The 26,695-nt window shown below is 44.3% G+C and overlaps 2 protein-coding genes across 14 annotated transcripts in view; one reads left to right on the forward strand and one right to left on the reverse strand.

Annotated features, from left to right (window-relative positions):
- Positions 1–10,534, reverse strand: part of PIP5K1B (phosphatidylinositol-4-phosphate 5-kinase type 1 beta) — a 300,641-nt gene extending 290,107 nt beyond the window's left edge. The window contains exon 1 of one of the 2 annotated variants that reach the window (XM_025423372.3): positions 10,380–10,533. The gene's annotated coding sequence lies outside the window, so the exon portion shown is untranslated. Of the gene's footprint in view, positions 1–10,379 lie in introns of both variants that reach the window. The other variant, XM_035702385.2, reaches the window with a different exon arrangement.
- A 431-nt stretch (positions 10,535–10,965) lies between these two features.
- LOC125752240 (uncharacterized) overlaps positions 10,966–26,695 on the forward strand; it is a 102,259-nt gene continuing 86,529 nt past the window's right edge. For 4 of the 12 annotated variants that reach the window (XR_007401263.1, XR_007401268.1, XR_007401267.1 and 1 more), the window contains exons 1-2: positions 10,967–11,340; positions 16,146–16,284. Coding sequence is in view for 4 of the 12 variants with exons in the window: in XM_049092283.1 (XP_048948240.1) it covers positions 16,278–16,284 (7 nt within the window). In the remaining 8 variants the exon portion in view is untranslated. The other 8 variants (XM_049092276.1, XM_049092280.1, XR_007401265.1 and 5 more) reach the window with 6 other exon arrangements.

Here is a 26,695-nt window from a genome sequence, read left to right on the forward strand (position 1 = left end):
AAATAGAACTCTTAAGGCCCTCCCTGAAAAACTTTTTTTTAAAAAGCAATTTCAATGCATAATATGAATTTATTTGGGAAACAATTTAGACAGCTACTAGGGTGTTATCTGGTCCCCAAGATCACAACAGCTTCTCAATAACAAACAATGAATGAAGGAGCTACCACTGCTGAAAGTCACAGAAATAGGGCTAACAGAAAAAAAAAAAAAAAAAAAATCAAGAGAAGACAAATGCAATTTTCAAAGTTAGTAAAGAGGGGCCAGTTGGTACAGGGGTAAAGAGTTTTGCATCCCTGAGTAGACCCAAAAGCTATCACTTTCTTAGAGCATAAAAGACACATTCTGTTCTATATAATCTTTCCAAGAATTGGGTGGGGAAGGGTGTGACAACTTTTCAGGAACTTTTCTATGCAAAAGCAGCTTTAATAAATGATGACTCTTAAAGGAGTAAGTAAACCCTTAGCAATCAGGCAAATTACTCCAGAAGTAAAACAGCCTGCCCCAAAAGTTCTGAGTAGCCAGGAGTCTCTGAGTGCAAGTCCTCTGCATTTTGGGTTTGAACAGCCAATGCAAATGGGCAACCTCCAGGTCTCAGTGAATTTCAGGCAGGAAAAAAAAAAAAAAGGCGAATTGCTCTTAACATTTATTAAAGATTTTATTTATTTATTTATTTATTTATTTATTTATTTATTTGAGATAGAGAGTGAGCAAGCATAAGCGAGGAATGAGGGGCAGAGGCAGAGGGAGAAGCAGACTTTCAGCTGAGCAGGAAGCCCAACTTGGGGCTCGATCCAAGGACCCCGGGATCATGACCTGGGCCAAAGGCAGACACTCAACCCACGGAGCCACCTAGGTGCCCCCTAACATAGTTTTAAAGTAGAGTTCATTTTTTCTCACAATATTTAGATTCTTGCTAAAATAAGTGAGTATGAACTTTAGGGTGAGCATCATATGAAAAAAATATAGACATACCCCAGTTTAAAGGATGTGTTTCACCACTGTAACTTATTTATCCCTACAGGGCTGCCTCCTTATTACAATTCCCCCAACTCTGGGCTGGATCACATGTTTACTCTGAAAGTTTAACCATGATTTCTTTTTCTTTTTTTAAATATTTTATTTATTTATTCATGAGAGACACAGAAAGAGAGAGAGAGAGAGAGGCAGAGACACAGGCAGAGGGAGAAGCAGGCTCCATGCAGGGAGCCCAATGTGGGACTCGATCCTGGGTCTCCAGGATCACACCCTGAGCTGAAGGCCGATGCTCAACCACTGAGCCACCCAGGCGTCCCTTTACCATGATTTCTTGACAGAAATGAAAATACAGCAGAGGGGGAGGGTTTTAAGGGATTGTCCAATTCACAGCCCTCCATGCACCCAGAGGAGAAGAAAAAGCCCTGGCTGAGGAGTCATGGTCAGCTGGCCAATAAATGCAGGTCTCTGGTCTGAGTTCCTACATAGGCAGCACGGGAGCAGGACAGATAAGATATGTGCTTTCCAAATCGTGCAGGTCCCGGACCCTCCCATGGGGAGCATAATCAATTTGGTGGATCATGACCAGTGTTCGCTAGAGGCTGTAATTGGGAAGGAACATATCTGAAAATACCAAAGCGCATCTCAATGTAGTATAGTGAAAGTATTCTTTCGTGCAACTTTTCTTTTGAATCTATTTGTTATTTGTAAGTCTCTGTGTACTGGCTTTCTCTGTGTACAGAATGCAGTTCTTAAATAGGGCACTGAGAAAGCCATAAAGGGCTGTGCAATGCTCTGAATGCTTAAGCTCCCCAATATTCATAAGTGGAAATCCTAACCCCCAATGCGATGGTATTAAGAGGTGGGGCCTTTGGAAAGAGATGAGATATTGACAGCAGGACGCTTATGAACAGGATTTGTGCCCTTAGAAAAAAGGGAGCTCGGAGGGCCTCCTCATCCTCCTTCCACCATGTGGGGATACCATGAGAAGTCAGCAGTCTGGAGCCAGCAAAGGGCCTCCATGAAAACCCGAGGGTGCTGGTGCCCTGACCCCAGACTGCAGCCTCCAGGACTGTTAGAAATATACTGCTGTTGCTTAGAAGCCATCCAGTCCATGGTACTTTGTTACAGCAGGCTGAAGGAAGGCCGACTGATACTTCTCCTTTACTTACAGCTCAAATGTGACTGAGTATCTGAAAAAGCCATGTACAAAGACTGGTTTGGAAGAGCAGGTCCTCAGAGGCCATGCTGTTCACAAGGCCACCAGCCTTGAAAGCTGCAGGGGCCAGGGTACATCTGCTTCCATGAGGGCTTGGATGCATGTGGGTGGGAAGGATCCGGCCAGCAGGGTCTAGGGTCCTCTCCGGCCACCTCCACTGCCCCTGGCTGCAGGTGACAGATGAGGGGAGGGCCAGAGGGGACTCAGGATCCCGGGAAGGCTGTGGCTAGAATCCAGCAGAGGATTGAGAAGCTAGATTAGGAAGCAATCAATAGAAATAATGAGAAGCAGACAGATGGGGGGATGTTCAGAAAGCAAAAAGCAACAGAAATGCAGGATGGATGAGATGCCGTGGGCTCAAGGATGATCCCTGAGTTTCTGTCTCATGTGGCCTGGTGGTTAGTGGTGCCCACCAGAGAGCAAGGGAACCCTGCAAGAGGACCAGGTATGCAGAGGAAAAAAAACCATCTTCTGATCTTAGACATGTCAATTGTGAGTTGCCTCTGAATACCCAAGTACAAGCACAATGGCAATAATACAACCTAGAGCTCACAGAGAGGCCCAGGTCAGAGAAACAAAGTTTAGATTCACTTATGTCTTCCCTTCTAAATCTCTTCTTCCCAAACTACATTTCGTGGTGCAAAGACATGAAGCAGTGAAAAGAACGTGGGTTTTAAAATCAGAAAAACCATGACTAGAATCTCAGGCACCACCTCTTATAGGCTGCGTTCATGAGCATGTTAGAATCTGAACAGGTTTCCATTTCCTCTACCGTCAGGAGCATGGTGAAGATGAATGAACAGCACTTCCGAAGTGCCTGGAATACAGCAAGTTCTCAACCAAGTCAAGCCAGATCACATTTAGACCTTCGTACATACCCCACAGCTCCTGGTAGGGTCCTAGCCAAGCGGTCCATCAGTATCTAGCAGGTTGAACTGACCTGAAATACTCTGAAAACTGCCAGGACATCACAGTCTCCTCTGCCTAGACAACCATCAGCTCATAAAATCATTCCTGTACTCAGTATCCTGTGGGAGCAACACCCAAACAGAAGTTATGCAAAGAGTCTTACCCTTCATCACCTACACACCCAGGTCTACCTCAGTCCTGGGAGGACCTATCGCTTAGCAGGACGATGACCATCAAGAGCTTTGGTGGATCACCTCAAGTCCGAGATACCCAATCCAGTCAATGAGTTTGTTCTCTTATGATCCATACGGCTTTAAGAGAAGCCAGGACTGGTTTTATTTCTCCCTTAGAATTTCTGGAGAAGCAGGAAGATGGCACCCTTCCCACACACCCGGGAATCACCTGGAAATGCTGAGTGTTTCCAGAGGTTTTATACTTTGAGCAACAGAATCAACACTTCCTGCCAATATTGAGGCGACAGGAGTATCATCTAGAAACCAACACTCAGATTACTGAACTCCCCCTGAATCTGATTCAGCTGGCCTAGGGTACTGGATGCTAGTTTAATAAGTTCTCAGGTGATGCTGTTCAGGGGCCACACCTGAGAACCACTGTCCTGGCCTCCTCCCTGGGGTCGGGCTAGTGATGTAGCCTACACTTAAAGAAAAGTCAGCTGAGACAAGGAACTTTCTACCTGAAGCATCCTACGATGTCACCACAACCTGTCTTTAATTATGAACTACGAATGTTTATAACTTAGGTCATTTTAGGTTCCATTTTAACAGTTGTGGAATGTTCTGCTTCATGCTTGATAAGTTCTACTTATTAGTTTGCTACCACTCATTTTTGAATAAACAAAAAGGAATGGCTCTCCAAATAGAGACTCTGCTTCATACTCATGACACATACTCACCTAAGCAAGCACTGTTTCCTCCTCCTGCAGGACTCAGATGTCATTCTCACAGAGCTACCACAGCTAGCCTAGAAGAACTATTTTTTTTTAATATATATTTTATTTATTTATTCATGAGAGACACAGAGAGAGAGGCAGAGACATAGACAGAGGGAGAAGTAGAACCCCCACAAGAAGCCTGATGCAGGACTCGATCCCAGGACGCGGGGATCATGCCTTGAGCTTGAAGGCAGATGCTCAACCACTGAGCCACCCAGGTGCCCCCAGAAGAACTGTCTTCATAGCTGAACCTGTTTGACTTGAGTGAAACAACGGGGGCCCAGTTTGTCTTGACAGGATGGAGGGGACTCATTCATTCATTCCAACATTTACGGGGCACCTACTATGTGCCAAACGCTTGAAAAACAGTGTGAAAGAACCATGACCTCTGCCCTCAAGGAATTTCTAGAGCTGAATGTGAGTTGGGAGAGGGGTGACAGAAAAACAAGGGAAATACATACAGGTATAAGTATCCACTGTGATAAGTACAGAAAACATATGAAGAAGATTCCCTTCAGGTTAGATGATCAGAGAAGGCCAAGGTCCCCAGAGGAGGCGACATTTAAACTGAGTAACTTAGGGAAGCTTAAAGTCCATTCTTGTCTGTGTACTCGAGGTAAACTCACTACTAAGCCACTCCAGGTGCTTTAAAAATATGTTTATCTGAAACTTACAAATAATAAAAGGCATGACACATTTTATATTCAGATTATTATTTCTGTTAAGAAGAAATTTTTAAAAAATAATTCATAGGCATGTTAAAAGAAGGTTGGAGGTCTGGTGAATGAACCCTATTTATGGTGAGAGATGAAGGACCATTAACGAGTATTAAAACTACTGGTGTTTCTGGGACACCTCGGTGGCTCAGTGGTTGAGCATCTTCCTTTGGCTCAGGTCGTGATCCTGGGGTCCCAGGATCGAGTCTTGCATCGGGTTCCCTGTATAGAGCCTGCTTCTCCCTCTGCCTGTGTCTCTGCCTCTCTCTGTGTCTCTCTCATGAATAAATAAATAAAATCTTTAAAAACAAAAAAATACTGGTGTTTCTAAACTGGTCTGAAAAATAATAAAATCATTAGAATAATTACAAAATGTCCCAGAGTTTTGAAGAGTGAGTGCTATTTGTTTGAATGCATAAATTGCCCAGTACACATTTATTAAATCCCTACCATGTGCCAGCCATAAAGCTAAGTTCCAAGAATATAAAGATAAATAAAACAGGATGCCTAACCTTTCCCATTGGCAAATATTAGCTAACCACCTATGTTTACTGCTCCCTCAAGTGGGTCACAGTATTGTTTGTTTTTTTTTTGTTTTTTGTTTTTTTCTAAAAAAAGCTTTTACTTACATGAGAGAGAGAGTGAGGACCAGCAGGCGGGAGGGGCAGAGGGAGAAGCAGACTCGTCACTGAGCAGGGGCCGGATGCAGGACTGGATCCCAGGACCCTGGGATCATGACCTGAGCTGAAGGCAAATGCTTAGCCTACTGAGCCACCCAGGCACCCTCACAGCATTGTTTTTTGTTTTGTTTTGTTTTGCTTTGTTTTTGCTGCTCTTGTTTCCTTACTTGATCAATAAATGTTATGACCAAAGATCCAGAGATCAGGATTCGTGGGTGTGGTTGAAAAAGGAAAAGAAAGAAGAAAGTCTGTATTAGATGTTGAAAACCCACTACCCAATATATTGACCCTACTGGATCACTTGTGCCAGTCTGTCAAGCTAAGAAATAGATTTTTCTGGCTCTAACTATATCTGCCTCCTAAATCCCTTTGCTCAGCATCCCAGGATGCCAAGGCTTAAGTACCACCTCTTTCTTACAAAAAAATTTTTTTACAGTTCTGTCTTTCATCCCATGACTTTAGTTCCAATTCAAGGTAATTACACTTTCCAGGCTTCCGGTACTTGCAAGTCCAACTGAAGAACCACTTGAAAAATACACACACCCGGATTTAGTGGAGCAATACGTCCACTCAATGCTTTACAGTTCATCACAATTTTACAAGTGACTTTCTAAAACCCTTAGAGAAAACAAGTCTCAAGAACTCACACACCCAAGAACTCCCCAAAACATACTGCACATCTGCTGTTTATGCAGTCCCACTAACAACACAGAGGACTTTCTATAGGAGGAACACACACTTCAGGCAGTTGCCCATTCAAGGACAGGTTTTAACTTAAAAATAATGCCCACGCGCTCACCACTGAGTAAACATGGTACCATGTCCTAATTATTACCCATATTTGAAATCCACATTACCCAAGAGTAACCCAGTCTGAGTAGGGTTCTTGTGTTTTCCTATATCACCATCTCCTTGATATATCTCTGGTGAAACTAGAGAGAAATAGATATAATTGATATATAATAGATATAATTGAGCCTCATCTTTTATACAGGAACAGAACCTGGCTGCACAAAGTACTTCATCAATGGCAGCCAGCTGTTTACACTATTTCAAAAATTTCATCATGTTTAGTTTAGAGGGTTTTTTTTTTTTTTTTAAGAAAAATATTAAAACAGAAGGCTAGGTTTGCTCCCTCTCTGACTCGCCTGACATTTAGCATAGCCATAAAGAAGTCCACAAATGAACAGATGAGCTACATAATGTACAATTCTAACTGGGCAGTTTCTTAAAGAAAAGAGTCCTTCCAACTCCAGTTAATATATTCGATACAAAGAACACATTCCTGCAACAAATACATTTAGGACTTGATGTTTTACAGTGTAGCTAATGAAGGTTCTAGCCATAGTAAAAAAAAAAAAAAAAAAAAAAAAAAAATGTATTTTTTTCCAGGATACCAAATGTTCTGACTCACCATTTAACTAAAGTACAAGCAAAATGAAAATGCAAATGAAATTTATACATATTTATGACTTTACCGGATGTATGGCAATGCCACCTTTGGCTTCTGGCTTTATTTACCAGGAAAAGAACCTTGGAAAACCACCATACATTTGTATTTCTATTCAAATGGTTCCCTTTCTCCACACACTGGTTGGAACAAAATATTAATTCTGAGTCTGGTGATACATGTAAGTCAAAATAATCAAAGTGGATAGAGGAAAACAGGAATTTTCCCTTTAATGGTATCTGCCTGGATAAGAAAATGCAAAAATATAAATACTAACTCATCTAAAATTATGATGTTTCACTAATACTTATCAGTAAACAGGAGTTTTCCGTTAACCTCTATGATTACTAAAAGTCAAAATGTACCTTCACCATGAGCTCCGGGCACAACCTTCTTAAGAATTCCACATTAGCCCTACTCTTCCTGCGAAACTTCTGTGTGACCCCGAGCAACCCAATTCACCTCTCGATGCCTTAGCTGTGTTACCCATAAAAGGGGCACAGGTCTCTGAACTATTTCATATTTAATGTCTTTATCTCAAAGACAAACTTCGACCCCAATGGCTGGATCTGTTAATAATATTTAAGAACCATTATAATTTTTCATCATCCCTCTTCTGAAAATAAAAACATAACTTTTGTGTCTATGGGAAGGAGGGATGGAAAGAGGACCCTTAATGGGGAACAGAAACTAGGTCGGTTTCGTTAATTAGGTTTCCTCTCTGAAACCACCAGCCAGTATTAGCAGTTGCTTGAAATTCATTCAAGGGGGGGGGGGGGGGAAGAGGTTGGTTTCTCCATCTCAAGACTCTTTCCTAAAAGGGCACAAGTTAATTTCTAGGAATGTTACTGTCTACATGGAGAAAAACTCTTCTTTATATGATGCGTTCAGGAAGGCGTGCAACAACAGGCATCTGTACCTGCCAGATTCAGGAGGGGCACCTCTTGTAGGTAAATCACCTTATGGGTGAGCAGGTGCTGGGAATTTACATGATGAGATGCTTTGTTTTACAGCCTGTGTTTTCCTTAAGAGTGACTTCATTCATCTCCTTCCTTCAACAGCAATTTATTGAGTATTACTATTTACAAACTCCAAATCTAAAAAAAAAAAAAAAATTAAAGCTATGAGTTGGCTGGGATATTTAAGTGAATCTTGACATGTATTTTGGAGTAGATCAGCCCATCAGGAGATTTCCAAGTCAAATAATAATGCTGAACAATACAAATGCTAAGCTAAAGTGCTCTGCAAATGTTTTCCCTTCACTACGGGGGGCCGGGGGGGGGGGAATTGACTAGGGGAAGGGGGAATAAATTACAAGTGGAATAGATAATCAGTTAAACAGAATGCTGAAACTAGAAAGTGGAAGATAATTGATTATGAGTCTCTTGTTTTATATATGGGACACCTGAGGCTCAAAGTTGATATGATGTGGCCCGGGGGTCATACAGTCAAACAGGGTGCCAGAACTAGAACTCCCGTCACCAGCAGGCATGCTTAACAGTCCCTAGGGTGTTGCAAGACCCAGCACATCTCCTCATTGCCATCAGAAGCAAGACAACAGCATAATCTGCAAAGCCATGGACTGGACGTCAAGAGCTCTGAGTTCTAGTCTTGTAACCTCCACTAGCTTAGACAGGATACCAAGGAAAACTCTCATCCCTGTCTAAACCTCAGTTTGCTCGTCTGTGAAATGAGAACAGTGATCCACAGTGAGACACAGCAGACCACAATAAATGCAGAAACAGTGTGGCCATTGTGAAACCTTCCACAAGTACAAAACAGCACTGGGCGGTGCCGGGGGGTTGGTGGGGGTATTTCAGAGAAGCTGCCTGCTGACTCTAATTCCAGCCACTTACTACCCTGACAAGTAGTCCCTGAATCTGGGAGCCGCGTGTTCCTCCTCTGAGTATGTGGTTAATAATCTTTGCCCTGCCTCCCTCGGAAATGGTCAGAATTTAATGAGAGCGTTGAAAAGCATTCACAAATAACAAGGCATTGATTCAAGTGCAAGGTATTATTATGAGATCCCTCTAGTCTCCTTAATTTGGGCAAAAATATAGTGTGGTTTTACCATTCAGTCCTTAACAGTTTTCTTTCTCAACTGAGATGCTATTATTATTCAAGAGTCTCAGATTTCACAGCTTTCTCCTGGGTGCTGCTGTCTCCACTCCCATCATTGTACCTGGAATGCACCATTCCCCTCAGCTCAGAGTCCATGCATGATGCTTACTCAACGTGCCACTGGCATGGACTTGGCTGAGAAAGATTTTTTTTTCCCAGGGCCTCCTTTCAGCTGGAAATGTTCTGACTAAAGCTTCCATGAGCACTATTTTACTTCATCACATTAGAGGGGTAATGAAACCAACGCTCGGGCTTTTCTCCAACAACTGCAGAACACTTCAGCCTTTCCACAGAACAACAGAAAAGTCTGGATGGATGATTTTCACCCGAAGGGCAAGAGAGGTTCCCCCAAAGCCACGCTCAAGAGTGCAAATGGGGAGATGGCTTCTTTTTTTTTCTTTGCAGGAGACTAACATATCCTCAGGCCCAACCAAGCAAGGGTCATTCGCCTTAAAGCCAGGGCCTCTGGGAGGCTGAAAAGGTCCTGCAAAGACTGGGGAGGGGATGGTTGGGCATTTGGGGTCTGCAACACTCTGCCTTTCAAAAAGCATCCGAGTGACTAGCATTTTCTTGTTAAGAGCCCAGATTTCGGTAGATCAGATGAAAGAATTCATCAGCCTATCCAAACAACTTCTCCGGAACAGGTTTCTACCCAGCCACGCCGGGCGGGCACCAGAGACAAGTGAGCTTGGGGGATGAGGAACACAACAGGCTCATCTGCATAGACGAGAGATAAGCCGACATTTGTTGTCTTCTGTTTGGGCGACTCCGGGCTCCGGCCTGGCGAGTGGAACCCCGGCATTCTCATGCCCCTTGCCCCCGCCCCCGCCGCCGAAGCGTCACGCGGACCCGGCTCGGGGAGAGAACCAGGGGAAACGCAGAAGTCGGCTGCTGCATTTGGGTTGCAACCGTAGCGCACCTGTGCAATCCGGCTTCGGCGCCAGAAACGACCAGAACGCCGACTCGCCAGCCCCTCTCGAGATCCCAGGGGCGCCTCGCAAGTTCGCCTCAGTTTACTGCCGGGGGAGGGTGGTGGGAGAGCTCTCCCTCCGGCAGCTGCAAAACTCAGCTGGCTCCCCTGGAAAGGGGAGGGAGCTCCCGCCTAAGTGACCCAGAGGGGTCCCCGGGGGTCACGCGGCCGCGGCGGGGGCTGGGGGTGCTCGCGGCCCCCGCGGATGGAGGTCCCACTTCGGTGGCCACACGCGACCCCCCCGCCCGGCCCCAGCACCCACGCGGACGCAGCGCGAGGGTGGGGAGACGTCCGGGGCTCCCCAGGACGCGGAGCCCCCGAGCCCCCGAGCCCCCGCGGGGTGGGGGGCAGGGTCCCGGGGGAGGGGCCGGGGACGCGCAGGAAACTTACCTCACCCGGGCAGCATTCGGGCGCCTCCGCCGTCGAGACCAGTTGCGCCACAGTCTGCAAGTTCTCTGGATGTAGTTGCCTCCCCGCGGCGCCGGGAGCTCGGTGCGGGCGAGGCGGGAGGGGTCGGGGGGCGGCGGGCGGGGGCGGGGCGCGGCGCGGCGGGGGAGCCGGCAGGTGCCGGGCCGGAGCCGCGGGGCCAAACTCGCCCGGGACGCGCCTCGGCGGGGGCGCGCGGCTGCGAGTGTGCAATGCGCGCGCCGCGGCGAGTGTGTGTGTGTGCGCGCGCGTGTCCCCGCTTTCCCCTTCCCTCCCCGCCAGTCCTCCGTCCGCAGCGAGCAGCGAACGGCGGCCGGAGCCCCGGGGCGGGAGGAGCAGCGGCGCCCCCCGGGCTGGGGCTGGGGCTGGGGCTGGGTCCGGGTCCGGGTCCGGGTCCGGGTCCGGGTCCCCGGCTGGGTCCCCGCGCCGTGCGCGCCGGAGTCGGAGCGAGGCGCGGAGAGAGCAGTCTGCACGGCGGCGGCCGCGGCGCGGGGAGGCTGCAGGCCCCGCCCGCCCGCCGCCCAGGCTCTTCCCCTTTTCTCTCCACCCCCTTGCTCCATCCCCGCACGCCCTGCAGGGAAGCCAGACCGGTTTGCAGCGGCGGCGGCGGCGGCGGCGGGGTCCGCCGCAGTCGGTGCCTCGGGGAGCCGGGGCTCGGGCGGGTTCTCCACGGTTCCAGGGCTGGCCGGGGCCTCGCGGCGCTTCCAAAGTCCTGCAGCCCCGCTGCGCAGAGCGGTGCTTGGGGTAGGGCATCCTCCCTCCCCCGGGCCCCTGGACTCTGCAGCGCCTGGTCGCCTGCCCGCTGGACTCTGCTTGCCGCGAAGCCCGCATTTAAGGACAGGGGGGCCCCGCCACTAGGAAGGGACAGCTAAGCTGCCCAGGCGACGCTGTGCCCCCCTGTGATGACAGCGGGAGTTCCCAGGAAGTAAGTCCTACCCAACAGGTAGGGTAGGTTGGCGAGGGGGTCGCGGGGGACAGAGCAGGCTGGAGGGACGTCGGGGGGTCCAGAGCGAATGGGGGGTGACGGGAGAGGGAGCCAAATCTCGGCGGCGCCCAGTGGGCGCCGGGGCGATCTCACTAGATGCTGGGGGAGAGGAGTGAGAAGGGAGGCAGGTCGAAGGGCTCCCTTGGAAAAAAAGCTGTCTAGCAAGCGATCGCTGAATTTACTTAGTAGGAACCGAAAAGGTTCCTCTCCCAGATGAATGGAATCAAGTGGCATTTCTCACCCTCATCATTTCCTTCCTTATCCTTGTTTAAAAAAAAAAAAAAAGCAAACCCCCTGATGCAAAGCGTGGTATACATTCTGCTGGAGGAAGAGCAGCGCTTGATGGTCCTTATACTCAGATATCCCTGGCCTGGAGAGTCACGGTGAATTTCTGATTGAAAGGATGCTTCCCCCCCCCCCCCAAAAAAAAAAAAGAAAGAAAGAAGAAAAAGAAAAGAAAGGATACTCCCTAAGTTCTCAGTAAAGGAACCCCTCTTTTTGGTTTTGAAATCTTTATGTACCTCCCACCCCCCACCTTGGCTAAGCTTGTTATGGTTTACTAACCGCTGGGAACCAAGTACAGTCATTCCTTGGTAATGCAAATGTCTGTTATTTCTTGGACTGTTATTCCAGCCTACTTCTTCTAGATGTGTCTGGCCATTACTGGGAGTTTTAGGGTATCGTGTTTTTAGAACCCTGTGACTTCGTTCTGGTTTTATCTTGGCATCCTAGACTCTTCAAAGCTCAGAACAGGAACACACATCTAGTCTAGCTTCCCTTTACAGAAGAGAGAACTAAGATCCAAAGACATTAAGTGGCCCAAGAGCCAGAACACAGGTTCCTTGACTCCCAATTCCTGAATAATAACAGAAACACGGGACTAACAAAGTACAATTTGGGGTAGATAGAGAGGGTGGCAGAGAAAGAACAGATCCAAGAACACTTCATCTGCCTGCAGTGCATCGCTTTGTAGGGGGCAGCACTGCACCACTGTAAATAGGCTGGCTGAGATCTGGGAATGCTAATCCCAGTCTCCCCTTCTCTGCTCCTCACCCCTCTGGTCCATCTGAAATCCAGGGAGTGGAAAACAAATCTGCTTCCCAGAGAGGTAAGTGTAAATGCAAAGCCAATTTTCAATATTTCCTGGCAATGCAGGGGAAGCAAAAACAGGTAAAAGCAAACTTAAAGTGGTTGGGGTGAAGGGGGTGTCACACACACGTTACATACAGATGCATGCATACATGGGTACACACAGCCCTCCTTTCTCATAAAGAGACTGATGGACTCCCATCTGTAAAGCACAAGGCGCCAACAGCCTTAGGTTTCCAGAGAATTCACAAAGCAGACTGCCCACTGGCTAGTTAGAGAGCTAACTCCTACGAAACAGGATTCTAAGGAACTCTACCAAAAGCCTTAAGAAGATCATTTCTGTGAATTAATTCCTGGAACAAGGGACCACACAGTTATTGGTCCTGTATGAGACCTGTTATTTCTTCCCAATTATGTCTCTACGTATACATCAACAGGAATTTGGGAAAGTCACCCTCTAATGTGGAAATAAAAGATCAATATCGCTGGCGATAGTCACTTGGCAGAAAATTTGGACACATTTAAAAATTAGAAAGTGCAGGTCTCATATGTAAGTGATGAATCACCGAATTCTACTCCTGAAATCAATGTTGTACTATATGTTAACTAAAAATGTCAATAAAAATAAAAAGTAGAAATTAGAGGAAGTGCTCATCTAATTGTTTTACTTAATTTCAAATGTGATCTCTCTGATTCTATATTTCATCTATTTATTTTTAAAGATTTTATATATTTATGGGAGACACAGAGAGAGAGAGAGAGGCAGAGACACAGGCAGAGGGAGAAGCAGGCTCCATGCAGAGAGCCCAACGTGGGACTCGATCCCGGGACTCCAGGATCACACCCTGGGCCAAAGGCAGGTGCTAAACTACTAAGCCACCCAGGCATCCCTGATTCTAGATTTTAATCCAAAATCTTAATAATGCTATTTATACTCCCCTATGAGAAACATGTATAGATTCCTTATAGTAGATTTGATAGCATTAATGGCCCTGATTAGTGACCACCCTTTATCCAGGTCTTTTGTCTCTAATTTTGTATTCCCACCTATATGATTAACTTTGGCCAGTGGAATGTCAGTAGCCTTTTTTTTTTTTTGCTTGAGCACAAACACAGGGAGAAGCAAATTCTTTGCTGAGCAGGAAGCCTGATTGGGGGCTGGATCCCAGGACCCTGGGATCATGACTGAAACCAAAGGCAACCACCCAACTAAGCCACCCAGGAACCCCTCAGTAGACTTGATGTAAATGAAGACTTGAAAAAATGTTGTGCGACATACCTATTTCCAAAATCCAGAGATGCCTGGGTGGCTCAGTGGTTGAGCGTCTGTCTGCCTTTGGCCCAGGGCATGATCCTGGAGTCCCAGGATCAAGTCCCACATCCGGTTGCCTGCATGGAGCCTGCTTCTCCCTCTGCCTGTGTCTGCCTCTCTATCTCTCTCATGAATAAATAAATTAAATTAAAAAAACAAAAAGAATTTCCAAAATCCAGGACACGGACAATACCAAATACTGGTGAGGATGTAAAGCAACAGGAACTCTCATTCATTGCTGGTGGGAAAGCAAAACAGTACAGCTACTTTGAAATACAATTGACTGTTTCCTACAAAATGAAACATGACCTCTCTCCTTAGGATCCAGCAATGATGTTCCTTGACATTTACCAAAAGGAGCTGGAAATGTAGTTCCATACAAAAACCTTATACACAGAGTTTTTAACAGCTTTATTCATGATTTGGACAAAATTTGGAAATAACCAATGTGTTCTTTAGTAGGTGAACTGGGACGTCCAGACATTGGAATGTTATTTAATGGGAAAAAGAAATAAGCTCTCAAGGTATGAGGAGACCTAGAGGAAACTTAAATGCATATGGCTGAGTGAAAGATGCCAGTCTGCAAAGGCTACATATTGATTCCAATTATATGGCATTCTAGAAAAGGCAAACCTATGGAAACAGTAGAAAGATCAGTAGAAACAGTAGAAAGATCAGTGGTTGCCAGGGGTTGGGGGTGGGGAGGTTTGAATTGGTAGAGCATGGAGGACTTGTAGGGCAGTGAAACTACTCTGTATGTTATTACAGTGGTAGGTACTTGTCATTACACATCTGTCCCAAAGCATAAAATGTACAACACCAATTTTTAATGTAAATTATGGTTTTTGGCTTATAATGATGTGTCAAAATAGGTCCACTGATTGTAGCAAGAGTACCACTCTGGTGGGGGATGTTGATAAGTGGAGGAGGCTGTGCATGTGGGGGACAGGGAGGATAAGGGAAATCTCCGTATCTTCCCCTCCATCTTCTTGTGAATCTAAAACCGTTCTAAAAAAAGTTTATTTTTTTTTGAAGTTTGTGCACTTTGCTTTTGTTCTTAGAATTCTACCAAGGAGGACAAGCCCACTAAAGGATGAAAAATCCTGAGGGTACCCTCAGTGGCTCAGTTGGTCAAGGGCCCAACTCATGATTTTGGCTTAGGTCGTGATTTCAGGGTCTTGAGATCAAGCTCCGCATTGGGTTCCACACTCAGCAAGCAGTCTGCTTGAGATTCTCTCCCTCTCCCTCTGCCCCTCCTCCCATTCTCTCTCTCTCTCTCAAATAAATAATTAAATCTTAAAAAAGAAATAAAAAACAAAGATGAAAGACCCTGTACTACAGAGATGAGTTATCACAGCTGAGGCCATTCCTGAGCAGTAAGCCCTGAGGAGACCGCAGAGGCACAAGCAGGTCCAAATGAGATTGGCCAGGCTTGGTCCAAATCCACAGAGCCACCCCCAACTCACATTCATGAGAAATAATGCACGGTGGCTGTTTGAAGCCACTGCTTCCATCCTCCATTGCTGCATAACAAAGCACCTCAAAACCAATCACCAGGGACCCCCTGGGTGGCTCAGCGGTTTAGAGCCTGCCTTCAGCCCAGGGCATGATCCTGGAGTCCTGGGATCAAGTCCCACATTGGGATCCCTGCATGGAGCCTGCTTCTCCTTCTGCCTGTGTCTCTGCCTCTCTCTGTGTGTGTCTCTCATGTACTTAAAAAAAAAAAAAATCTTAAAAAAAAAAAAAAAACAATTAAAAAACAGCCACCATTTACTATTTCTCATGATTCTATGAGTCAGCTGGGCATTGGCTGGTGTCACTCCCTTGGCTGCAGTCAGCTAGCTGCATTGGCAGCTGGGCTGAATTGGAAGGTCCAAGAAGGCCCCACTCACACATCAGGCACTTCCATCTGCCTCCACGTGGTCTCTCTCTTCCCACGTGCCTAGCTTGGGCTTCTGTAGCATGTAGTCTACTGAGGGAGGTGGGCGGGGGGGCGGGGGGGGGCAGGCTTCGTACCTGGTAGCTGGCTTCCAAGAGGAAGGGACTGGAAATTTAGGACTGAGCTTGGAAGTTCTAGAATGCTACTTCTGCTTCATTCTATTGATTAGTCACAAGACCAACCAGATTCAAGCTCTACATTTTTATTTGGGGGGCAGTATGTATGAACAGGAGTAAAGGGGCTCTCCTGCCCACTAAGTTTTAGGGTGGTTGTTATACCACATCAGATGCATTCTTCTAAGCTATGGGACTTTGGGCTAGTTGCAAATCATTTTTGGACCTTTCCATGAATTGAAGGAGTTTGTGTTTCTCTAGGTGGCTAATGTATATTTAACTTTTTCTTTAGTGACATCTCAAGGGAAAATGATCCAGAAAGGAGTTGCCAAAGGGAATCTGTGAAGCACCAGTCAGCCATGGCTATGTCTAGCAGTTCATCCACCATTAACTCCTCAACTTGAAAAATCCTTCAGGAATCCACATGAAAGGTATGCATGGCCTCCATGGACAGCAGACAGTAGAAAAGCAGAGAGGCTTCATTCTTCACAACCTCTGAAAGATCGTCTTACATCACCATGCCTTCTCTTTCTAGAAACTTCATTTCTAAGCAGATGAAAGAGGCCAAATGCTTAGCTGATTCCCCTGTACAACCTGAGGTGTTCATTTCAGAGGACCAGTTGACCGTAGGGTCAACTCTGTTCTCTAATTTTGAGTTTGCTCTTCAGGTTAGCAAAGGCTTGAACACCCCACCCCCAATTCCCTTCCTTCTTCTCTGATACCATCTTCCCTTTCCTCTAGTTTTTGCTCTCTTTTCCTCTTGCATCTCTGCTGCCTTAATCCCATCCATCTCCTGTTCCTCTTTCCTCTCGGGCTTGAGAAGAACGTTAACTACAAGTCCTGCTTTCTCATCGTGACCCTGTCCCTACAACAGTGAGGTCTGCATCATCTCTCGGATTGAGATTCCTGGTCTGTATTATGGCAGTGTCAGACAGGAGGCTCAGAAAGGTCACTTGTAAGGCTAACAGTCTCTGATCATTAGACACTTGCACTGGGATAGAGAAGCTGGGTAGGTTTTGTGGTTTTTCTTGGTGGAGTCATTTCCTCTTTCAAAACCACTCAGGGCTCTGCATGTAACACCTCCTTATTTTTGTATCATGTTTTATATTTCACAGATATTATCACCTATGTCCCTCCTCTGTGACATTGCAGGACATCAAGTGTCAAGGCATACAGCAAGGTGAATATTCAGGACTCAGAACCCTGAGTAGAAAGTACATATGTATCTCAAGCAATTCCCATTGCCTTCATATTTTTTCTGTAACTTTTTTTTTAGTTAGACTATTTGCCATTCTACCAGCTGCAAGCCCGATTTAACTCATTATTCTTTGCCTTGAGGTTGGCATCCTCCTAGCTCTCCTCAAGACTAGCTGATGTTTGCATTCTTCCCGGAGAAACGTGATGCAAAGGGGAGGCCCAGTGTTAGCAGGCATATAGGGCTGACCCTAAAAACACCAGGTCACTCAACTAAGAAATATGAAAAAGAGCCAAGAAATATTTCCCTAACAAATTCATACCAAAATATAAAGTCATATGCATTGAGATTGTAATCATGCAAAAAATACATTCACATGAATCACTTCTAAAAGAGACCAATTACAAATTAAAGTTTTGTGCTAGGGTGAGATAATCCTAAGATTAAAAATTTTTTTTGATGTTTCATTGCTTTTACATTTTAAAAAAATGCATGTGCCATTAAAACCTCCAGTCGAACTCCCACCAGCCTATAGGATCTCTTTTCTGTGGAGTTCAGTTACTCCTTTTCTCTTTGCCATCTTTTTCTTATTACAAACAGTCTCATGTGTAGCTTTTCTAGGTGAATTTTCACTTTGTCCAGAAGTTATAAAAATAATATAACTGTGTTTGATTTGAAGGATGACCAGGAAATCTGAGAATATCAGGAGGGAGGGGGGGAAAGAAGGTAAAAGAGAAATGAAAGAGCAGCAGAGACTCAAGCTGCATTTCAGAAAGCAGCATAAAGGCATGTAAAATGTGTACACACATTTGGTATGTCAAGTCTGAGCTTAGATATTATGGAAATTGAAAGCCAAGTCTTCCTAAGACAATAAGAAACCTTCTTTTGGTTGGAGGGGCTGGTTCAAAACCTTGAAGTAGGGAAAAGAGGCTGAAATACACCAGCAGAGTTACTCAAAACTTCTCAAAATCTATTGCAATGATTAATCCTGAGAAATGGTATGTCACAAAAGTCACAAAATCCAGCTGTGGAACCAAGAATGAAACCCAGGACTGCCATCTCATCCCATTCTCAAACAAATATAGGGGCTTCGCTGATTTGGAACCATTTGGGCAGAACCTTCCTGGCTTAGCCTCATCTCTTGGTGATTTTTGAATCTGAAAGCTTTGTTAGCAAAATGGAACTCTTCTTCTGATGTCTCTTTAGAGACACTGACCACAAGCTGTCCCAGCAACCTGGAATATTTTGCTGGGATGAGGGATAGGAAATATTTTGCTAGGATGAGGGATAGCAATATATTAATGAGGGTATGAAAACTGCTGTAAGATACAGTTAACGTGGATTAGTACAATAAAGGTCCATTTCTTGTTCATGCCTCTGTTCAACATGGTTTGGTGGTAGGGTTGGTTTCATGTAGTCAGTCATTCAGGGCCCCTGGGTCTTTCCATCTTGTGGCACCTTTATGTTCAACAAGTGGCTTCCCAAATCCCTGCTGTACTAGAAGAGAGACCAAAGGATTTAAGATGCCTGTGATACACATCACATCCACCCACATTCCACTGGCCAGAACCTGGTCCATGGTCCCACCTACCAGCAAGAAGCTGGAAAAATATGTTTAAGTGCTGTGCTGGGGAAGACGGGGACAATACTACATTGTCTCCCCAATGTGCTGAAATAAAGACAAATCATTCATCTTAAGCTTATTCTCACACAGCCATGACTGGAAACTTAGGAGGGAGAGTCTCTAGCAGTCAGATTTATTCTTCTGTGCTTATATGTTGGTATTTTCCCTGAATGTTTAGATTGGAAGCAGCCTACTGTATGCGTGTTTTGGATGGTATTGCTGTCTTGGCAGTGTTTGTGGATATAGATGGGAACATAAAGAGTCAACAGCCTGCATTGTTACAGAGAATTGAACACTTGAAGTAAGTGTAAAAGTGTCTTCTGGAGCGCTTGCCATGAGCAGAGTGCTATTGATTCCATTATCAGGGGAGAAAATGGAATCTGCAATCAGCTTCTGAAGCTGCTACAATTGGAAACTCTGGAGCCTTTGGGAAGAAAAAAAAAGTGAAAAGAAACATAGCTGTATCTGCAGTCAGCCTGTCCTGATGGTACAGGTGACTTCAGGGGAAAGAGGATGGGGCAAGCAAGCAAGCAAGAATGTAGTTCTTTCCAGCACAAATATCCCTTCAGGAAAAATATGAGGGTTCATAGTACTGTGAGGATTTACAAGGAGTTTATTTTTATTTATTTATTTTTTTTGTTGGGTACAAGGAGTTTAAATTAAAAAGCAAAGCCATGCCATGAAGATACAAGTTAGAAAATTTTGGACAGCTGCCCAGCCTCCTCAGTCTGTCCTTCTCATGTGAAGTAGGGAGGGAGCATCAGATTGCAGCCAAGGACCAAGCTACATCCTCCCCAAGTTCTGCTGGGTTTGTAGTTTCCATAGGTTGGGGGATAGTGTGTGTATTTGGGTGACTTAATAACTTTCCCTTAACTTTAAAGTAATGAGTATAAGAAGTCCTCTCTAATGAGCATTCTGCACACCAAGAAATATAGAGGCATTTTCTTCTAGAGACTTTCAGAAGACATGGTTAAAGAAGTTTACTTAGGGATGCCTGGGTGGCTCAGTGGTTGAGCATCTGCCTCCAGCTCAGAGTGTGATCCCAGGGACTTAGGATTGAGTCTGCATCGGGCTCCCCGCAGGGAACCTGCTTCTCCCTCTACCTGTGTCTCTGCTTCTCTCTCTGTGTCTCTCATGAATAGATAAATAAAATATTTTTTAAAAAAAAGTTTACTTAATCTACAAGGGCTCATTTATTATATCATGATTAGAATAAAAGGCATGATTTGAACTTGCACATTCGCTACAGCTTCATAAAAGTACAGAAAGTCAAGAAAAATATCCTGGAGGAAAATCTGCTAAAATGTTAGCTATTGTTGCTGCCTTCAGGTTAATATTGTGTATACTTAAAAAAATATATTGTGCTACTTTTTTCAAATCAGAAGAAGATAAAGGACGGGGGAAATATTAATATTTGACAATGACAAAAAGTTATGTATGGTTTCAAACCCAGAGTCTACCCTCTCCAACATTTACTATTTGCTCATTGTGCTTTAAAACATTTTATACTGTATTTTTAGGCTAAGATAACATGTGCACAAGGCAAAGCATCTGCATAGACATTTTCTTCGAAGAAGTTATACAAGTGACTAGTAAGCACATGAAAAGATACTCAACATTATTCGCCATTAAGACGATGTAAATCAAACACAGACACACACACACACACACACACACACACACACAAACCCACAATGAGCTACTACTTCATACCCACCAGGATGGCTAGAATTAGAAAACATAATAACAAGTGTTGAGAAGGATTTGGGGGACCTGGAACCCATCTACTTTGCTGGTAGCAATATAAAAGGTCACAAAGTTTGGGAAAAAAAGTCTGACAGTTCCTCAAAAGGTTAAACACAGAGTTGCAATAGAACCCAGCAATTTTACTGTTAGGTATTTAAGAGAAATGAACATCCACGTGAAAGCTTGTACCTGAATTCTCATAGGAGCCTTATTCAAAAAAGTGAAAACACTCCAAATCTCTGTCAACTGACAGATGGATCAACAAAACGTAATACATTCATATAATGGAATATTATTCAGCAGTAAAAGGAATGAAGTACCGATGTGTGCTACGACAATGATGAGCCTTGTCTTGAACACATTATGTGAACTGAAAAAAGCCAGGTACAAAAGGCTGTGTTGTTTGATTCCATTTATAGGAAATGTTTGGAAGGGGCAAGTCTATAAAGAAAGAAAATAGGGCAGCCTGGGTGGCTCAGCGGTTTAGCACCCACTTTGGCCCAGGGCATGATCTTGGAGGCCCAGGATCGAGTCCCACGTTGGGCTCCCTGCATGGAGCCTGCTTCTCCCTCTGCCTGTGTCTCTACCTCTCTTTCTCTCTCTCTGTTTCTCATGAATAAATAAATAAATCTTTAAAAAAAAAAAAAAGAAAAAGAAAGGAAAGAAAATAGGTTAGTGGTTGCCTGGGGCTGGAGAGAAGTGGACTTGGTAGGGAAATGGGGAATTGCTAATGGATGCTAGAATTTAGGGGAGGAGGATGAAAATGTTCTGAAATTGATAGCAATGACAGGTGTCAAACTCTATGATTATCCTGAACACCAAAGAATTGTTCGTTTTAAATGGGTCCTTTGAATGGTATATAAGTTCATCTCAATCAAGCAAGTTTTTTGAAAAAAAAAAACAAAAGGGGGAAAATGACACATTTAAAAATATTAAAGCAATTATAAGAGGCTAGTGCAACTGAGGAAGTAAATTTTAAATTTTATTTAATTGTACTTAAATAGTCACATGTGACTCCTGGATTGGACTGCACAGCTCTGAATAATCCCCGTTACAGAATTTAATTCACTGCTCATCTTTCACAAGGATATATATGCTCCATCATGAAATTCGCTTTGACTGTGATGATCATCGCTGTATCCCCAGCACCTAGCATGGGGCCTGGTACACAGTAAGATCTCAGCATGGCAGCTCTCATCATCTTCAGCATCATCTTGTCCATCTTGGTTTCCCACAGTTCAGCCCAGCACACGCTACAGATGCTCAGTAACTGCTGCTAATTGAGTTAATTGATTTCTAGGCTTACGAGCCAGCCAGTTAGCTGTTCCTGGAGAACGTGCAACCAAAGGGAGTTGCATTCGTGTCTTTCTGATGCATTTCTCTGTGTGCAGGATAGAGGTTAAAAGCATCTGCTTGGATTCAAACCCTGGCATCATGAGCTCTGGAATGGAACCTTTCTGTGCCTCAGTTCATTCCTCCATAATATGGAGCCATGAATTAATAGCCCTGCCTTGTTTAGTTGTTGTAAGGATCACACATATTGAGGTTTACAACTTTATAGGAAATATAGAGAACAGAGGGCTGTTTTAAGTCACATCATGAGGATTCAATTGGCAAAACCCAGACTGTAGCCAATTCTAGTTGGGAAACAGAGGCAGCCATCCTACAGTCATTAGAGAGCAAATGTAAGGCCCAAGACAATACTCTGAGACTGGCGATCTGGCTACAAAGGAGGGTTGAAAGAAAAAAATATCCGGCCATGACTGTTTACAAGAAGGGGCAGGCTCTCAGGTAGGAAGAAATTCTGGCCAACTGCTTCTATGTAGCAACCAATAATGCATGCTCTGCAGACTCTGGTAAAGCCCCACTTGCAGCTGCCTTCAACTTCCATGGATTGAAGAGCAAGCAGAGTGTTAGCAAAGAGGGTCCTCAACCTTCAGACTGTCTGTAGGATGTTGGTGAGTCAGGCACAGATGTGTCAAGGAACGGTCTCCATCCCTCCTTGAGTAGCAGCTTTAACAAAAGCTGGCCTTTACTCAAAGAGACATGAGACCGTGAAAGTAGGGAGTAGAATGGGGAGGGAATAGAAGAGCCAGAGAAACTTGTCTGGTTCTGCTGCTCTCAAAAGTCCCTTGGAGCTACCCACGAAGACAGTCCTGGGGTCACCCTGCCCCATCTTCCTGGGATGTATCATTCTTAGGCTTTCCTGCTCGTTCACCAGTGTGGCATCCTGAATTGTGGCTGATTATGTTTCAAAGTTCTGTTTTCAAAGAAATTTCAAGTCCTTTTTATTTTTATAAAATTAGGCAAAAATGTTATTCAGAGAACTCTCAAAACACTACCACCTTATCAAAATCCTGACTCTCTCCACTCCTATCCATCTGCTCCATCATCACCCTTACCACAGGAACCGTTTGATTGGTCTCCTTGCTTTGGCTCTTGCCTTCTTCAAATCCGTTTGCCAAACATGGTGCTGTGTGATCCCGAAAGCCAGAAATATCAGGTCTTGTCACTCTGCTACTCAAAATCTTCTGAAGGCTTTCTGAAATCTTAGAATAAAAGTGAAACCCTTTCCTGTGGACTTCAAAAACTTGCATGGTCTGATCACAAGATACGCAGCTGTGGTGTCACTGCAGACAACTCTGCCTCTCGCTTCCCAAAATTCTAGCCAGACTTGTCTTCTGCTTTCTGGTTCACAAACGTGCTATTTTGTCCTCAGGGAATTTAAACTTCTTGTTCTCTCTACTGGAAGGCTCCTAAACTGGATCTTCCCCAGGCTGTCAACTTGCATTCAGGGACACCTTGACCCCTCTGTCATCTCCAAGAGAACTTTCCTGATCATTGTACTGAAAGATCTACAGTAACTACTTTCCCTCTAGAGTGCCTGCACACATGCACACACATGCACATAAATTTTACTCAATGTAGTAATATGTATGAGGTAAAGGGCTTTCGACAGCACATTATAAATCTTCAGTGTTGTCAGCAGTGATTCTTTCCCCCTTACACCACATATTATCTAAATTTCTCCTATATTAATGCATTTACTTGTCTGTGGTTGGCCTACCCCTCCTCAGTCTCAGCTCCTTAAGAACAGGGACTGTGATTGTTTTGTTCATTGATATAGCTCTAGCACCCAGAAGAAAGCCTATCACACAGTAGGTGCTCAATAATCATCATCCAAAGGATGACTTAACTGTAGGAAAACATACATACATATGACAAAGGGAAAGAAAAGATTACCAATAACACGGAGTATCAAGATATTCTTGGGAGACTTTTTTTTCCCCCTGCTTTTCAGATATTCTAAATATTTTGCAAAGACATGCATTCTTTTTAATCACTAAAGAGTTAACTTGCAAAAAGACTTAATGTTGGTGTGCCATATGAAGCGTCAGTCAATCCATTTATGCAGGCATGTGGCAGGTTGCATTCTTTGGGTCTGTGTATAAAACCACTTACGAAATCAGAAGTCATCTGACTTTTGTCAGGAAGAAGCCTCAGCACCATGTGCCTTAGTGTGTGAACACAGAGGCAGGCCCTGGTGAAAGCCCCCTGGGAGGTCTGACAAGTCTCATTCCATCAGTGGCTGTGTGCCATGTGACCAGCCACCTGCTTCTTTATCTCTAGCTCCTTAAGTCAGGAGTTCTGTTTGGCTACAGACCTTGACACTGTGGAGGTCAGCCAAGGTCAGGGCTCCCTTAAGAATGACTCACGCTGCTCTGTGTTCTCCGCTGGGCATAGGCTAGAGCATGGTAAACACTGTGATTTTCCAGGCTTGGCTCCCAGGAGGTAAGGCTCATTCCCTGAAACACTGATCCATTAAAAAAAAAAAAAAAAATCCCCAAAGCAGCCACCAAAAGCAGATTTGGCATTTAGGGGGAAAAAAGAAGCTTCTAACTCTCTGATCCTATCCAGCATGATTCTAACTCAAACCCGACTACCCAATGTCATTGTGCTTTTTAGGCTTGTCTGAAGAAGGGCAATAATTCTGATTTAAAAGAAAAATTGTTGTGAAAGATTGTAAACATACATACAAGTATTAGCAGTAATACAATAAACAATTGGAATAGCGGGGTCAAACTTAGTAAGATTTTTACATGCCTTACTTGGTTTGGAGTCTCTTGCCTTAAAAAACAATCCCAGATACAATATACCTGGTCCCCAATTCCATTCCTTTCCCCCACCCAGTGGCAATCAGAATCAAAAATAGCTGTTTATCATTGCTCCACAGTTTTTTATCCACCCATGTATCCATCAACTTTGTCTACTTGTTTCCTTGTTTTAAGCTTTTATGTAAAGGGTACCTGTACCTCACATATTATGTTGTGACATTTTGTTGTCATTGTTTAGCATTCTATTCATAAGATTTGTCTTTGTTGATATATGTGATGGTTACTTTCATGTGTCACCTTGGCTAGGCTACAATTCCTAGTTAATCAGTGAAACACTAATCTAGGTGTTGCTCCGTGGATATTTTATAGATGTGATTAAAGTCCATAATCAGTTGTCTTTCAGTAAAGGAGACTACCCTAGATAATTTGGATGGACCTGATGCAATCAGTTCCTCACTCTGAGATCACTACCGGAGCTGAGACCAAGAGTTGGACACTTAACCAACTGAGCCACCCAGGTGCCCCTGAGGCTTCTCTGAAGAGGAAGAAGTTCTGTCTGTGGACAGGAGCTTGAATTCATGCGTGCATGGCAGTTCCAGTCTGCCTTTCCGGATGACCTGCCCTATGGATTTCAGCCTTGCATAGCCAGGTCCACAGTCACGTGAGCCACTTTCTTGCAATAAACTTTTTACTATATGTCTCCCACTGGTTCCCACTGGTTCTGTTTGAGTGAACCCTGGCTGATACAGTACATCTACCTCTGATTCATCTCTTCGCATTGCTGTATGACAAGCGTCAGCAAACTTTTTTTATAAAAGCCAGATAGTCAATAATTTAGGCTTTGGGGCATACAGTCTTTACTGCAACTGCTTCACAATGCCATCGTAGTATGAAAGCAGCCATAGACAATACATTAAGAAATGGGGGTGGCTGGGTTCCTATAAAGGTTTATTTACACACACAGGCATTGGGCTGGATTTGACCCAAGGGCTATAGTTTGCTAATTCCTGCAATATGATGTTGCCACTGTTTTTAAATTTTTTTTAAAGATTTATTTATTTATTCATGAGAGACACCCAAAGAAAGAGACAGAGACACAGGCAGAGGGAGAAGCAGGCTCCACGCAGGGAGCCCGATGAGGGACTCGATCCTGGAATCCTGGGATCACACCCTGAGCTGAAGGCAGATGGTATCCCTGATGTTGCTATTGTGCAAGCAAACCACAATTTATATATTCTCCTGTTCGATATTTCTCTACATTTCCCCCCATTCCTACACAATGCTGTAGCTAACATACTTGTACACCTTTCTTGCATACAAGTTCAAGTGTTTATCTCAATCTGTTTAAGAGCAGAAATGATGAGTCCTGGGGTATATGAATCTTCAACCTAATTGTGCCACATTGCAAGCTATAGACATTGTTCTAATCCATACTCCTACCAATATTTGCCTCGTCTTCCATACCATTTGGAGTTTTCATACTTACATTTACAATCTGATTAATATAAAATTGTCTTTCATTGTAGTTTTAATTTATATTTCTGTAACAAGTAATGGTGAGAAGTATCTTTTCATGTGACTATTCTCCATCTGTATATCCTCTTTTTTAAATAGCAATTATTTTGGGGATGCCTGGGTAGCTCAGTGGTTGAGTGTCTGCCTTTGGCTCAGGTTGTAATCCTGGGGTCCTGGGATCGAGTCTCGCATCAGGCTCCTTCCTCTCAGGGCCCCTGCTTCTCCCTCTGCCTATGTCTCTGCCTCTCTCTCTCTGTGTCTCTCATGAATAAATAAATAAAATCTCTTAAAAAAAAGCAATTATTTTTTCCAAATTAAAAAATATTTAATTGAAATATAGGTGACATACAATGTCATGTTAGGTTCAGGTGTACCACATAGTGATTTGACAATTATATCCATTATAAAATGTTCACCATGGTATGTGTGGTTACCATCTGTTGCAATACATATATACTCTTTGATAAAGTAATCTGTTCAAATCATTTGGCTATTTTAAAAATTGGGTTTTATTTTCTTATTGAATTTTATGAGCTCTTTACATACCAGGGATATAAGTCCTGTGTTGAATATATGATTTGCAAATGTTTTCTCCCAGTCTATAGATTGCCTTTTCATTCTCTGGAGTATCTTTTGTGGAGCAGAAA

This window comes from Canis lupus, chromosome 1, assembly GCF_003254725.2.
Source record: "Canis lupus dingo isolate Sandy chromosome 1, ASM325472v2, whole genome shotgun sequence".
Taxonomy (NCBI): Eukaryota; Metazoa; Chordata; class Mammalia; order Carnivora; family Canidae; genus Canis; species Canis lupus.